The following is a 12,822-nucleotide window of genomic DNA, read 5'->3' as shown; positions in this document are numbered from 1 at the left end:
CTGCGCTGCGCAACGGGAGAGGCCACAACAGTGAGAGGCCCGCGTACCGAAAAAAAATAAATAAATAAAAATAAAAATTGTAAGAATAATAATAACTTTTGACCCTTGAAAATTATATGAAATTTCAATTTTGATGTCCATGAATGAAGTTTTATTTGAATGACCAGAGCCATGTTTATTCATCTACTGATTGCCCATTTTTTGCACTTCGGCAGTAGAGCCGAGTAGGTTCAGTGGAGACCCTGTGACCTGACAAGCCTCAAATATTCGCTCTCCGGCCCTTTACAGAACCCGGGTGCTGAGCCCTACATTATTCAAGTTAGGAAAATGCGTGCGATTCACTGCCCCCTCCTTGTACACGGAACTTTTTGAGAGGAGGTTTCCTCTCTTTGAACTTCTGGAGCCCTCCTCCTGGTCCCCACAGTGATGAGTTAGTGTCAGCGGGGAAGCCACAGGAGCTGGCTTTGGGCTTTCGGAAAAGGAGAACGTTCCAGTAAGAGTTTCGTGGGCTGTTGGGATAGATAGTGAGCTCCGCACTGCTGGGGGTGTTAAGGGTAGTGGTCACTGGTTTTCTGGGTCGCTGTGGAGCAGGGTGTCACCATTGGCCCTGTTGACATCTGGGGCTGGATAATTCTCTGTGGTGGGGGCTGTCCTGGGCATTGTGTAATGCTGGGCAGCATCCCTGGCCTCTGGCCACTAAAAGCCAGTGGCATCCCCTCTTCCAGTTTCAATGACAGATGTGTCCAGATGTTGCCAGATGTCCCCCGAGGGGGCAGTACCACCCCGGGTTGAGAATGAATGTTGGAGAACGTTGAAGCATTATGGGTGAGACTACAAAACTTTCAATGTCCAAAAAGCTGTTGGCACTAGAGGCTTCATGAGTTGGAGGTGGCTTCCCTGGATGGGTTGTGTCACCAGCTCCGGGGTCTCACATGATCCCAGACTTAGTCCCAGCCCCTGTTTTGTAAGGTTGCTGTGAGCATTAGATGAGATATCCACGCATCTACAAAAGACCTGTTTGGAGATTGTATTCATTTCAGTGCTTCCTGTCTGCTTTAGGAACACGTTAATTTTGTTATTCCTGGACTGAATATTAAGAGGGGAAATTAATAATAAATTAATAGGGAGAAATACATACTTGAATGATTTTATGGAGCCTGTTTGTAAGAAAACACATTGTAGAATAATAATAACATGTTATTTTGGGGATCCATTTTGTCTTGGGGAAAAAGACTTCAGAAAAGTTTCAGTTGTTTGAAAATATGAAAATCTCATAAAGTAATACAGGACGCCCATGGCTGTTTAATATTGGTAGTCAGCATTTGTTAGAGATGTGCTTTACAGACACGGTTTCAGGAATTCTCATAGCCACCCTATGCGGGTAGTAGATACTCTTTTCCTTGATTAGGAGAAGGGGGACAGAAGTTCCCTTTTCTGAGATAAGGCGGAGACGGAAGCTCAGAGATGAACAGTCACGGTGTTACGGATGGACTTGATGTGGCCTTGAAATCCCATTCCTGTGGGTTCGGATGGGAAGCACGTTGCTGCTTATTCCTCTCCCTTAGGGCAGATCCACGAGAAAACAAGACACTAGGAGTGGAGTTAAAGAAGAGATGACAGTTTTCCTCTAGTCTGTAGATTTCATTGCCCTCTGAGAGTTCACCTAGAAAACCACACACTGCCCTAACCCTACCACCCACAGGATGGAATGTGACCCTTGTTTGTCTCTGGCCTGCTGCCCCCTCGGAGCTCTGTTCCCATCTCCCTCTTGGGGTTGGATCCCCACCATGGCTCCCCTCTGTAGCCGGAAGGCTGGAGGTAAAAAGGCCCCTTGACCCCTAACCTGTCACTGGGACACAGATTTAGAACACATTGGTCCAACTTATATGGTGAACTTGGGACTTCCCTTTGTTTTAGTTAGCTAAAAGCTAACTAGAAGCGCTTGCTCTGTGCCGGGGCCAGTATAAATGCCTGGATGTTTGCAGCTGGCAAGTAGCAAAATACCACCCTGTGTCCCAAACTCGATGGCTGTTGGAGGCCCAAGTTCTTACTTCTCAGAGAGTCCTAGCGATTTTCTCTTTCTCACTTTGAAATATGTAGAGCAGTCAGGGTATACAGGGAATGATATACTTTGCACCCACATGTCTGTGCACACCTTCACATTTTACCCTGTTTGCTTTAGATTCTTTTAGGAAGAAATGAATTATGACAAATAAAATCAAAGCTACCTGTAGGAGTCTTCCTGATGCTCTTCCTGACTCGCCTTCCCCTGGGGTAGCAACTCTCCTAAATTTGGTGCTTATCACTACTTTGTATATTTTTATACTCTTACTACATATGTATGTTGTACATTAGCCTTTGAATTCATACCTTATATGTAAAAACAGTCATCAATCATGCTTTGGATTTTTGGTTTTTGTTTGCAGGATTTAGACTACAGTGCACCTTGTTGCCAGTCTGAATGTGGAATGTCGTATGAATAGATTTCTGAACTTAACTAAAGATAATAGTTGTTCCTAGGTTGATTTATAATTAAATTTCTCTTTCAGCCTTACATGAAAGTTAAAGAAACTTGAGTATTTGTTTTGAGATGGAACCTCGTGGATAGATGTAGCTCCAATTCTTCCACTTTAATGCTTTTTTTTTTTTTTTTTGACTAAGTGAAAATTTATTGGTCCATTTCTCCTATTGATGGGCGTTTAGGTAGTTTCTAGGTCCTGCAGTTACAACCATGCTGCAGTGAACATTGCTGCACATGTTGACTGGAGCACCCATGGGAGAGTTTCCCAGGGAATATACCTGCAATGTAGGATATGTCTACTTTTACCTTGACTAGGATTTTCCAAATTGCACTCCAAGGTGATACCTGTGTAAGGGAGTTGATTGCTCTGTATCCTTGACTTGAGACAATCTTTTCTTGCCCATAACAGACTTAAAATTGTTTGCTAATTTGGTGGGTCTGACCTAATATCTCATTGTTGCTCCAAATACGTTTTTGAGATTAGATACTGTGTGAGATTTAACAAAGTCCAAATGTCATTTTCTCTTGATTTTCTCGGATCTGAAAAAAATCCTTTAAATACTAGATTAGTCTGGATTCTTACAACTTCAATATTTGCAATACTTCCCATGCATCATCCAGGAAGTCCTTCAGTTGTGAAGCTGTGCTGTATGGCTTCATTCAGACAAATGTTTTGAGGTCTCCCTATTTCTGGGGCCTCCCTTTCTCCTTCGTCCCAATTTCTCCATCAGGGCCGGGTAAAGATTTTTATAATTAACGTAAATGCTGCATGAGTTCTACTGAGGCTTAATCATCCTGTGATGATGTCAGTAGGAAGTAGGGAAATTAACTTGGGGTGGGGACGGTGGCGGCAGGTGGATAGCACTTGGTATGATGGAGATTTCAGCCCACTGGGCAGTTAGCTGTGTATGTGATGAGACAGAAGAACGCGGCAAGAGATAGTGACTTTCTCATTTTTTAAGTATAAAAAGGAAACATAATTATATTAATTTTTATTTACATTTTTAATGTGTTCTTGCCCTTGATCAAATTAGAGAAAGATACACATTTTTTTTTAATTGAAGTATAGTTGACTTAAAATGTTGTGTTAGCTTCAGGTGTACAGCAAAGTGATCAGTTTTATATATATATATATATATATATACACATATATATATTCTTTTTCAGATTCTTTTCCCTTATAGGTTATTAGAAGATATTGAATATAGTTCCCTGTGCCATACAGTAGGTCCTTGTTTTTTATCTATTTTATATATAGTAGTGTGTATCTGTTAATCCCAAACTCCTAATTTATCCTTCCCCTGCCTTTCCCCTTTGGTAACCATAAGTTTGTTTTCTATCTGTCTGTGAGTCTAGAGAAATATATACTTTCGATTGGCTGGTTTTACTTGGTATAAGACACTCTATATCCTGCAGTAAGTATATTGCAATTTTGTTTTTTAATTCAAGGGTATATTGAAACAAACTTCATAGAGAATTAGACGAGAGTATAAAAATCAATATACTCAAACTTATACATGTTTCTTGCGAAGTTAAGTTAGCAAAGGTGATCTGTGTAGCCTCAAAACTCTCAGGCTGTCCCCCCACCTCCTGCTTCACTTGAGAGTTTTTCATTCACAGTGACCATTTTAATGGAAATGTTCAGTCCTTAGAAGACCCTGGAATGTGCATTATTTAGATTTTACTGGACAAGTGGGATTGTTTCTTCTACCCTAGTTATCAGAAAGATTAACCCTTTGACCTCTACACTCTAATCGCAACCACTCTGAAAACAAAGGGGTTATTTGTACAAAATAGTGGGAAAAGCAAGGCTTTATGCCAAGTGGGATGTTTCTCGGTTGAAGGAGGTGGCAATCACCGCACACATTTTTTTCCTTGTGTTGCAGGCGTCTGTGGAGGCTTCTGGTGAGATCGCATTATGCAAGACTGGATTTCCTGAAGATGTTTACAGTGCAGTCTTGTCCCAGGATGTGCTCGAAGGACAGCCTCTTCTCAATGGTAGGATCTCAAAAGATACATTTGTACACACAGCGTCTGTGCTCTTGAAACACTGTTCCACGCTGCAGTTAAAAAAGTCTCTAAATGATCTCTACCGTACAGTAAGTGTGAATTTTTCACTGTCCCTATAATAAAACTGTAGGGACTTTATTTCAGGATTACAGAAGAGCTCACGAATCTCTTATGTACATAACTGGAAGGCTCCCGATCTCTTGAAAACATCAGAGAGCTTTCATTTTTCATTTACAGTGGAAACCATCACACAATTAATTTTTACAATTCTCTGCCTACATTTTACTTATGTTGAAAAATCATATTTACCAACTATCTGATTCTACTGCTTTTAAAAATTATTTACAGCTATCATCTACTTAGTATTTTGAATCAAAGAAATGGCTATAATATTATCTCTGCTGAGATATGTCAAACTTTAATATTTAGCAAAATTATAATGAATACATTTAGCAGGTAAAGTCTCAAGACAGGAGCATAAAATCCATATTTTTATTATGCCATTGTTTATAGAAATTACTAGGTAGCTGCTTTAGTCGTAATATATGTGAATTTCTAATATAGACTCATCTCCTATCTAAATATGGATCAAGGTCATCATAGTTATCATATGAAAACTCTTGCCAATAAGTCTAAATTAAATCTGAAATAAAACTTGAAATCAAAAGCAAAATTCAAAGTCCCTTCTGTTACCTCTAATTGAAAGCAAATAAGATTGGGGGTAGTAATATCTTCATGGACGTATTTATCATTACACAAAATGTCATTGAAATAGGAAAGCAAGAAGAATTGATTAAGAAGTTGTATTTAGGTTCTAATTTCCCACAAATCGTGCATCTCTCTGAGCCTGTTTTAGACAGTCGCTTTTAGAAAATCTGAGCAACCTCAACTAATTAATTTACACAGGGCTCTACCACACAGCCTTAACTGAAGTGTCTCTGTAGCTCTGACAAACCTTAGTGGTACCATACTTAAGAATACCATAGACAGAGGACTTTGAAATGTAAATGGAGCCTACTAAGCATCTGTGGTACAGGTTATCTTTTATTTTCATTTCTGTTCTGATTGTGATTTGCTTACACCTATGTGATCTTTCTGAAGTTGATTTTTTATTTAAAGACATCCTCCCATCCCTGCCTCATCACATGGTATTTTAATGAGTAAATGTTAAATCAGTCTATCTCAATGCTGAATTGCTATCTCATCTAGTGGTTAATGGTTGATGCGATAGAGGTTTAATTCAAATCAAAGTGTGTAGATTTTTTTTTTTTACTTAATACAAGTCTCAGAGTGCTGCACATTTGTCATTTTCTTTAAATCTGTAAATTATTATGTGGCATCCTAGGATCTATGTGACCTTAAATATTCTTTGAATGCTGAAAAAATATATTGATATGATTCTAAAGAATAATTCAGGCAGAGCAAAAATGTCAGTGGAATTTGTTGCATTTTTGCATTTTATTTTTGAGATACATTTTTAAATGGATAATTCCTTTTCCTACTCTCTTCTTCTAAAAGCTTGTTGAAATTTGCTGGTTACAAATAAACACATGGTCTGTCTCTAGAAGCCATTGATTTAAGATTAAATACATTGGCATGCTGAGTAGTTTTGAAAATGAAAGCCTGTTTTTTAGTTATTAGATAATGCTGGTGACTGTAGAAACCAGACACAGCTGATTGCCAGTGTCATTTTAATATAAGCTAGAAACTTGGGACTTCGCTAGACTTGTAAATATAAAAGAGTGAAAATACTTCTGACTTTGTGCTCTAGCCATCTCTGAGGGGAGTGTGTATGACAGTCTCTGGTAGAATTTCTACGCTTTCCGTATGCCCAGTTATTACCATTTTTATCTTTTAGCCTTTTTGATAAAACTGTTTCTCTCCTGATACACCATTATTTTTTTCTTTATCATTCATAGAATATGTTAAAGAACACCAGCATCTCAATGTGTGAAACATAAAGTTCATAGTATTGATTCCTAGAAAAAACTTTTTTTTTTGGAAGGAGGAGGGCTTTTGTGAAACATCAACATTCCTTTTTACAAGAGTGTTGTCACCCGTTATATTTATTTGGGAGAATTGTTACTTAGAAGAATTCTAGTTATTTATTTATTTATTTTTTACCTTTTCTGTCTTTTTGGAGTTTTTAGTGAGATGATAATCCAAAGTTGGGTGTGTCCACTGAACCCAAATAAATACCATACCATAATTATATTCACGAATTCTACGTTCTGCGCTAAGTCCATTCACCATGTATATTCTAAAGCTGAGAGGAATCTCTTGCAAGGCCATCCAGAGTGATCACTTTTGCCATGGTTTTATGATTTACATACAGTGTTCAAGGAAAGAAGTAATTGTGCATAAGAAATATGCAACAGTTTTCCAAGGCATTTGCCTCATGGCAGGTTCTACCATACTAAGGTTGACATTAGAGTCTAAAAACCTGTTGAAGTCATGACTCCTAACTCTTGATGCTTCGTTTAATTTCCCACTGACGACATTTGGGGAAAGGAGGACAGTAGTCCAACCGTACGTATAGGATGGTTTCATAGTGTACGTTCCTGGTACACTAGACTTTGTACAAAAGTTTAACATTTGGGTGTATAAGTGCCATGAAAGCTGATTCTTTTTCAAACAGTGAAGTCCCAATCTTTGTGAAGGTGCTTGAAAAACATCAAGCATTGGATAGAGAGAGACAGTGTTATAGTCATGTTAGAAAGGCGGGCTCTAGTCTAAAGAGTGTCCTCTTCTCCCCATCCTCCCCTTCTATTTTCTGCTGTTGTAATGAATTTCATAGAAAGACTGGACCCAATGAGCTAGTGCTATGCCTCCAATTTCTCTTACGGTTTTCATCAGTGAGTTTTTGGTAAAATCATAAAGAGAGCAAATGTATTTTGTGATAAACCTTCACATTTCACATTATATCATGTTGAATATTTCCACTCTTTTGAAAAGAGGTCAGTACTTCAAAAAAAATGGTTATCTAGGCCTCTGTTCCATTTTGTTAGCAAAACCAGATTTTACTTAACTGTGCCTCTATTTTTGCACTTACAGGTGGTTTCCAGTTTTTCTCTTACATATTGTGCTGCTGTGGAGATTCATTTTTAGCGAACTCTGATTTTTCTTTAGGGATATTTTCTTTGGGGATTTGTGTTCAAAAGTAAAATTACTAGGCCAAAGGGAATGGAGAGTGTATTTTTTTTCTTTTTGCATTTTTGTAGAACTCTTCTCTTCAGGGCTGAAAGTATGTTAGTTCTTTTCTCCATCCTCATTACCCTTGAATTTTACAATGTTTTTCATTTTCCTACTTCCCCTCAGGTGAAAAACATTCCTTTTTTATCGTGTGGTATTCTCTGTTTGCCTTTTGTAAATTAGGATCAATTTTAATATGTTTAGGTCGTCATTTTTACCTTGCATTTTTCTGTTTTGTTTTAAAAGCATTTCTTGCCAACCCTCTCATTTTACAGGTAAGCAAATTGAAGCTCAGAGACATAATAGGCTTTTCCCATGACTGCACAGTTCTTTAGATTGTTAACTATAGATCTGGGATTAGAACCCAGGTTTCTGATACCTAATTTAGTGATGATGATGATGATGATGATGATAAAAAGCAATTATGCAATAACACAGGGAAGAGTGAGAGCTAGCCTACCCGTCCATGTGTCTCGTGACAAGTTTATCTTAGAGTTGGTCTTCTTTATTTCCCACTTAACACCATGGTTTGTGTGTTACTAGACGCATTTGGGAATTGGTGACTGTAAGGCAAACAAACCCCCCTATGATTAAAAAATATCTCTCATTGATTGTCGCTATGAGTGTTTTGTGCATACCTGTTTACAAGCAGAAACATTTAGGGCTTTAGAAAATAATATTTAGTCTTGAATATTTAACTTAACACTCCACTGAACTAGAAAAAAATCTCTTGTGGGAGCACATTACTTGAAATAAAATAACTGCAATCATAAATTTTCATTCTGTCACCAGCAGTGTATCTGACACTAGGAAATAACAACCATGCTGCAATATCAGCAGAGAGCATCTAAGCTGTTTTTAGGCTGGATGTGAAGAGTGATTTTCCTGTGTGTTTTGCATTGGTGGTCTGCATGCTTAGACATCTCGCTAAGTAAACTCCTCCAACTCTGGTCAACATAAATAGCAACCTGCAATTACCAAGAAGCTCTTCAGTAATGCATTCAGACTCACCAACTCTGGGCGGCCCATGATGATTATTTTCAACTAGATGGAATTTGATTTAGATTAGTTTACTTACTGATTGAGGCTCATCTGCATTAACATGCTGAGAGGAAGCTGTCACATGGTATCTTTAGATACCAGTACTGAAATTTTTTTATTATCTAGTAGGACTATACAACTGCACTACTTTTTTAGTAATATAAGTGCTTGTGTATGTTGCGCATTACTGAACTGGGAAGTCATCTATATTTTAAGCAGTTCTGCTGTGTTCCAGGCTTGTATGAATATGTTAGGAAACCTTGGCTTTTGTTTAAATTAGTGTGTTTTTTTTTTTATATTTTGATACATCCTTTTTTGTTGTTATTGAATGTGTAAATGTTTCAAGATATTTAAAAGGTAGGTTTCTAAACATCTTGTTTATACCGTTGGGCAGCCCTTTACACGTTACTGATTCCCAGTTGATTGTGGGAAAAGGTGTTAAGAACTGAGATTGTTCTCTTGATTATTGGTGATAGGCTCTTAGGAGTTACAAATGAAATAAAGATTCTCAGGGGTGGAGAACTTATTTTTTAATACCTTGTGGCATTTATTTTTTAAAGAACTATTAAGGATGTAATAAGATCAACATAAGAACTAAGAAATTTCATCCTTGTTTTCATCGTAATCATTTAGCCTTTATTTAGGACTTGGAATTTTTTATATCCCTTTCAATGTGATGTATTTTAGGTCCAGGTTTCTTAATGCAATGCTGCAAACCAAGATAAGCCAGTTTGGTTGGTCTCTCTCTTTTTTTTTTTTTTTTTTTTTTAAAGTTCTTTTGCAGTTATACATAGCCTTCAGTAATTTGGAGTAACTGAGGTCTGCCGTCTCACAAACTAGCAGCCAGATCTGTGATAAAGAAAGTAAGTCACACCTCACCTTTGCAAACGTATCAGCAAGCAGGCACTGAACGGTTTAAAAATCTGTCCTCCTAAGATCAGGGAGCCCCTCTCGGTCTGTCCTTTTAGCCTGTCTAGTAAGCATCTGGTGGAGAGTAGAAAATAAACACAATAAATAAGTAAAATTTACTTTATGCTAGATGCTCTGGTGAAAAATAATGCAGAGAAGGGAAATAGGGAGAATGTGTGGTTTTGCTGTTTAAATAGGATGGTCGGGGAAGTGTCATTGCATCGGAGACATTTGAATAAGAATTGATGTTGCACATGGTCCAAGAGCTATAGATAACTGGGAGAGGAACATTTGAAATAACAGCAAACAGCAAGTGCAAAGGCCCTGAGGCAGGATTGTGTCTGAAATGTTGAAGGAGCAGCAAAGAGCCTCCATGTGACAAGACATGGAGAGTGGAAGGGGCAGAGTAGTAGGGGGTGAAGTCAGATGAGGCTGGAGCAGTGGCAGGCCACGTTGTGTGGGGTCCTGTAGACCACCCTGAGGACGTAGGCTTTGACTACAAGGAGGTAAAAAGCTATCACAAGGCTTTCAGCAGAGGAAAGACATGATCTGACTGACAAAATAGTATTATTCTGGCTATTGTGTTGAGAAAAACCCCAAAGGGGATATGAGGGGAAGAGGAGACAAAGTAGGAGGCTAGTGATAATCTAGGTGAGAGAAGACAGTGGCTTGAACCAAGGTAGTAGTTGTAGAGGTAAGAAAAGGGGCTGGACTCTGAATAGTAAAAAAATAATTTATTGAAGTGAAATTTACATAACATAAAATTAACCATTTAAAAGTGAACCATTCAATGGAATTCAGGGCCTTTCGGTGTTTTGTAAGCACCGCCTCTATCTAGTTCCGAATAATTTTTACCACTTCTAAGTAAAACTCCTTATCCATTAAGCATTTTCTCCCAAATCCTCTTCAGTTCCACAGATCTTTTGTGTCTGGCTTTTTTCACTTTAGCGTGTTTTGGAGGTTCATCCAGATTGTAGCATGTATCAGTACTTCATTCCGTCTTACGACTGAATAGTATTCCATTGTACGTATGTATATGTGTATATAGTTTACAATTTGTTTACCCATCATTAATTGATGGACATTTGGGATCTTAACACCTTTTGGCTATTGTGAATAGGGCTGGTTTGAACATGGGTATACATATACTTTTTTGAGTATCTTTTTTCAGTTCTTTTGGGTATATACCTGGGAATGGAATTAAGAGGTCGTATGGTAATTCTGTGTTTAACTTTTTGAGGAACTGACAAACTGTTCTCCACAGCAGCTGAATCATTTTGCATTCCCACCAGCACTATGCAAGGGTTCCAATTGTTCAGCATTCTCACCAAAACTTGTTATTTTCTGTTTATTTTGATAGTGACCATCCTAGTGAGTGTGAAGTGGTACCTCTTTGTGGTTGTGATTTGCATTTCCCGAACGACTAATAATGTTGAGAATCTTCTCATGTGTATCACTGGTATATCTTCTTTAAAGAAAGGTCCTTTGCCCATTTTTTAATTGTTTGGTTTTCATGTTTGAGTTTTAAAAGTTTTTATGTATTCTGAATACTAGACCCTTATCAGATAGATGATTTGTAAGTATTTTCTCCCATTCTCTAGGCTGTCTTTTCATTTTCTTGATAATGTTCTTTTACGCAAAAAGTTTCTAACTTTGACGAGGTACAACTTACCTGTTTTTCCTCTTATTGCTCTTGCTTTTGGTGTCACATCTAAGAATCCATTGTAAAATCCAAGGTCATAAAGATTTATTCCTGTGTTTTCTTCTAAGATTTTTATGATTTTAGCTCTTCTATTTAGATCACTGACCCATTTTGAGTTAATTTTTGTATGTAGTGTGAGATAGATGTCCAACTGTGTTCTCGGAATATGTTTTGGCAGTAGAGCTGACAGGATTTGATGGATTGGTTCTGAGAAAAGAGGGGTCAAGGATGACTCCGTGATATTTGGTCTGAACCCTGGGTAGGATATTAGTCACTGTGATGGGAACGATCGGGAACTTGGTTTGAGTGTGTGGAGATGAATATCAAAGATAGGTAAGAAGACATTTAGTTGTGGGTTTGGGGTTTAGTGGAGTGGGCTGGGCTCTAGAATGGGGAGTCCTAAGTGTATGAAGGAAAGCCATGACCCAGGGTGAAATCATAAGAGGATTTTCACTAAGTGTGAGGAGGAGAAAACCAAAGAGAGAAAGAAATGGTTTCGTATGGTGCCGTTGAGCACTCCAGGGTTAGGAAGTCAGGATTAAGAGGTGGTATGGAGATAAACAACAAGGTCCTACTGTATAGCACGGGGGACTATATTCAATATCCTATGATAAACCATAATGGAAAAGAATATGAAAAAGAATGTATATATAGAGATACATATATATATAACTGAGTCACTTTGCTGTACAGTAGAAATGAACACAACAGCAGGTTCCCACTAGCTATCTGTTTTACACATGGTAGTGTATTTATGTCAAACCTAATCTCCCAGTTCATCCCACCCTCCCCTTACCCGCTGTGTCCACCCATCCGTTCTCTATGTCTGCGTTTCTATTCCTGCCCTGAAGATAGGTTCATCTTGCTCTGTGGTGACCTAGATGGGTGGGGTGGGGTGGGGAGGGAGGTCCAAGAGGGAGGGGACATAAGTATACATGTAGCTCATTCACCTCATGGTACAGCAGAAACTAACACAACATTGTAAAGCAATTATACTCCAATAAAAAAAATTTAAAAATAAGTTTACATTGTAAATCAACTCTACTTCAATAAAATAAAATTTTTTAAAACCCCCAAAGATGGGTTTTATGCCTTTATCAACATGATAATGGGCATTTCCTCTAAAATTTAGATCGTTTTTTGACTAGGGTCTCAAATATTTGGGATATATGGCTGTTAAAATTTTATGCAGGAACTTTTTCATCCCTTTACAGTTATGATTTCTTATTTTAAAGATATGACTCAAAAGGAAAAAAAGAGGAGGAATGGAGACCGAGAAAGAGTGACCAGAGAGTTAGGGGAAAAATCAGTAGGATGTGGTGTCTTCAAAGGCAAATGAAGGAGTGTTTCACAGGGAGGGAGTGACCACCTGTGCCAAATGCTACTGACGGGTTAGCTCAGATGAGGATTGAGAATTCACCATGGATTTCGCAGCATGGTGGTAGCT

The 12,822-nt window shown here is 38.1% G+C and overlaps 1 protein-coding gene across 1 annotated transcript in view; it reads left to right on the top strand.

Annotated features, from left to right (window-relative positions):
* The window catches only part of CDH2 (cadherin 2), a 215,825-nt gene that overhangs the window by 25,327 nt on the left and 177,676 nt on the right, over positions 1-12,822 (top strand). Inside the window, exon 2 of the mRNA XM_024120779.1 lies at positions 4,408-4,519. Within this exon, the coding sequence (XP_023976547.1) occupies positions 4,408-4,519 (112 nt within the window). The remainder of the gene's footprint in view (positions 1-4,407; positions 4,520-12,822) is intronic.

The sequence above is a fragment of the Physeter macrocephalus genome, chromosome 19 (assembly GCF_002837175.3).
Source record: "Physeter macrocephalus isolate SW-GA chromosome 19, ASM283717v5, whole genome shotgun sequence".
NCBI lineage: Eukaryota > Metazoa > Chordata > Mammalia > Artiodactyla > Physeteridae > Physeter > Physeter macrocephalus.
This window is presented reverse-complemented; position numbering and strand designations above follow the sequence as displayed.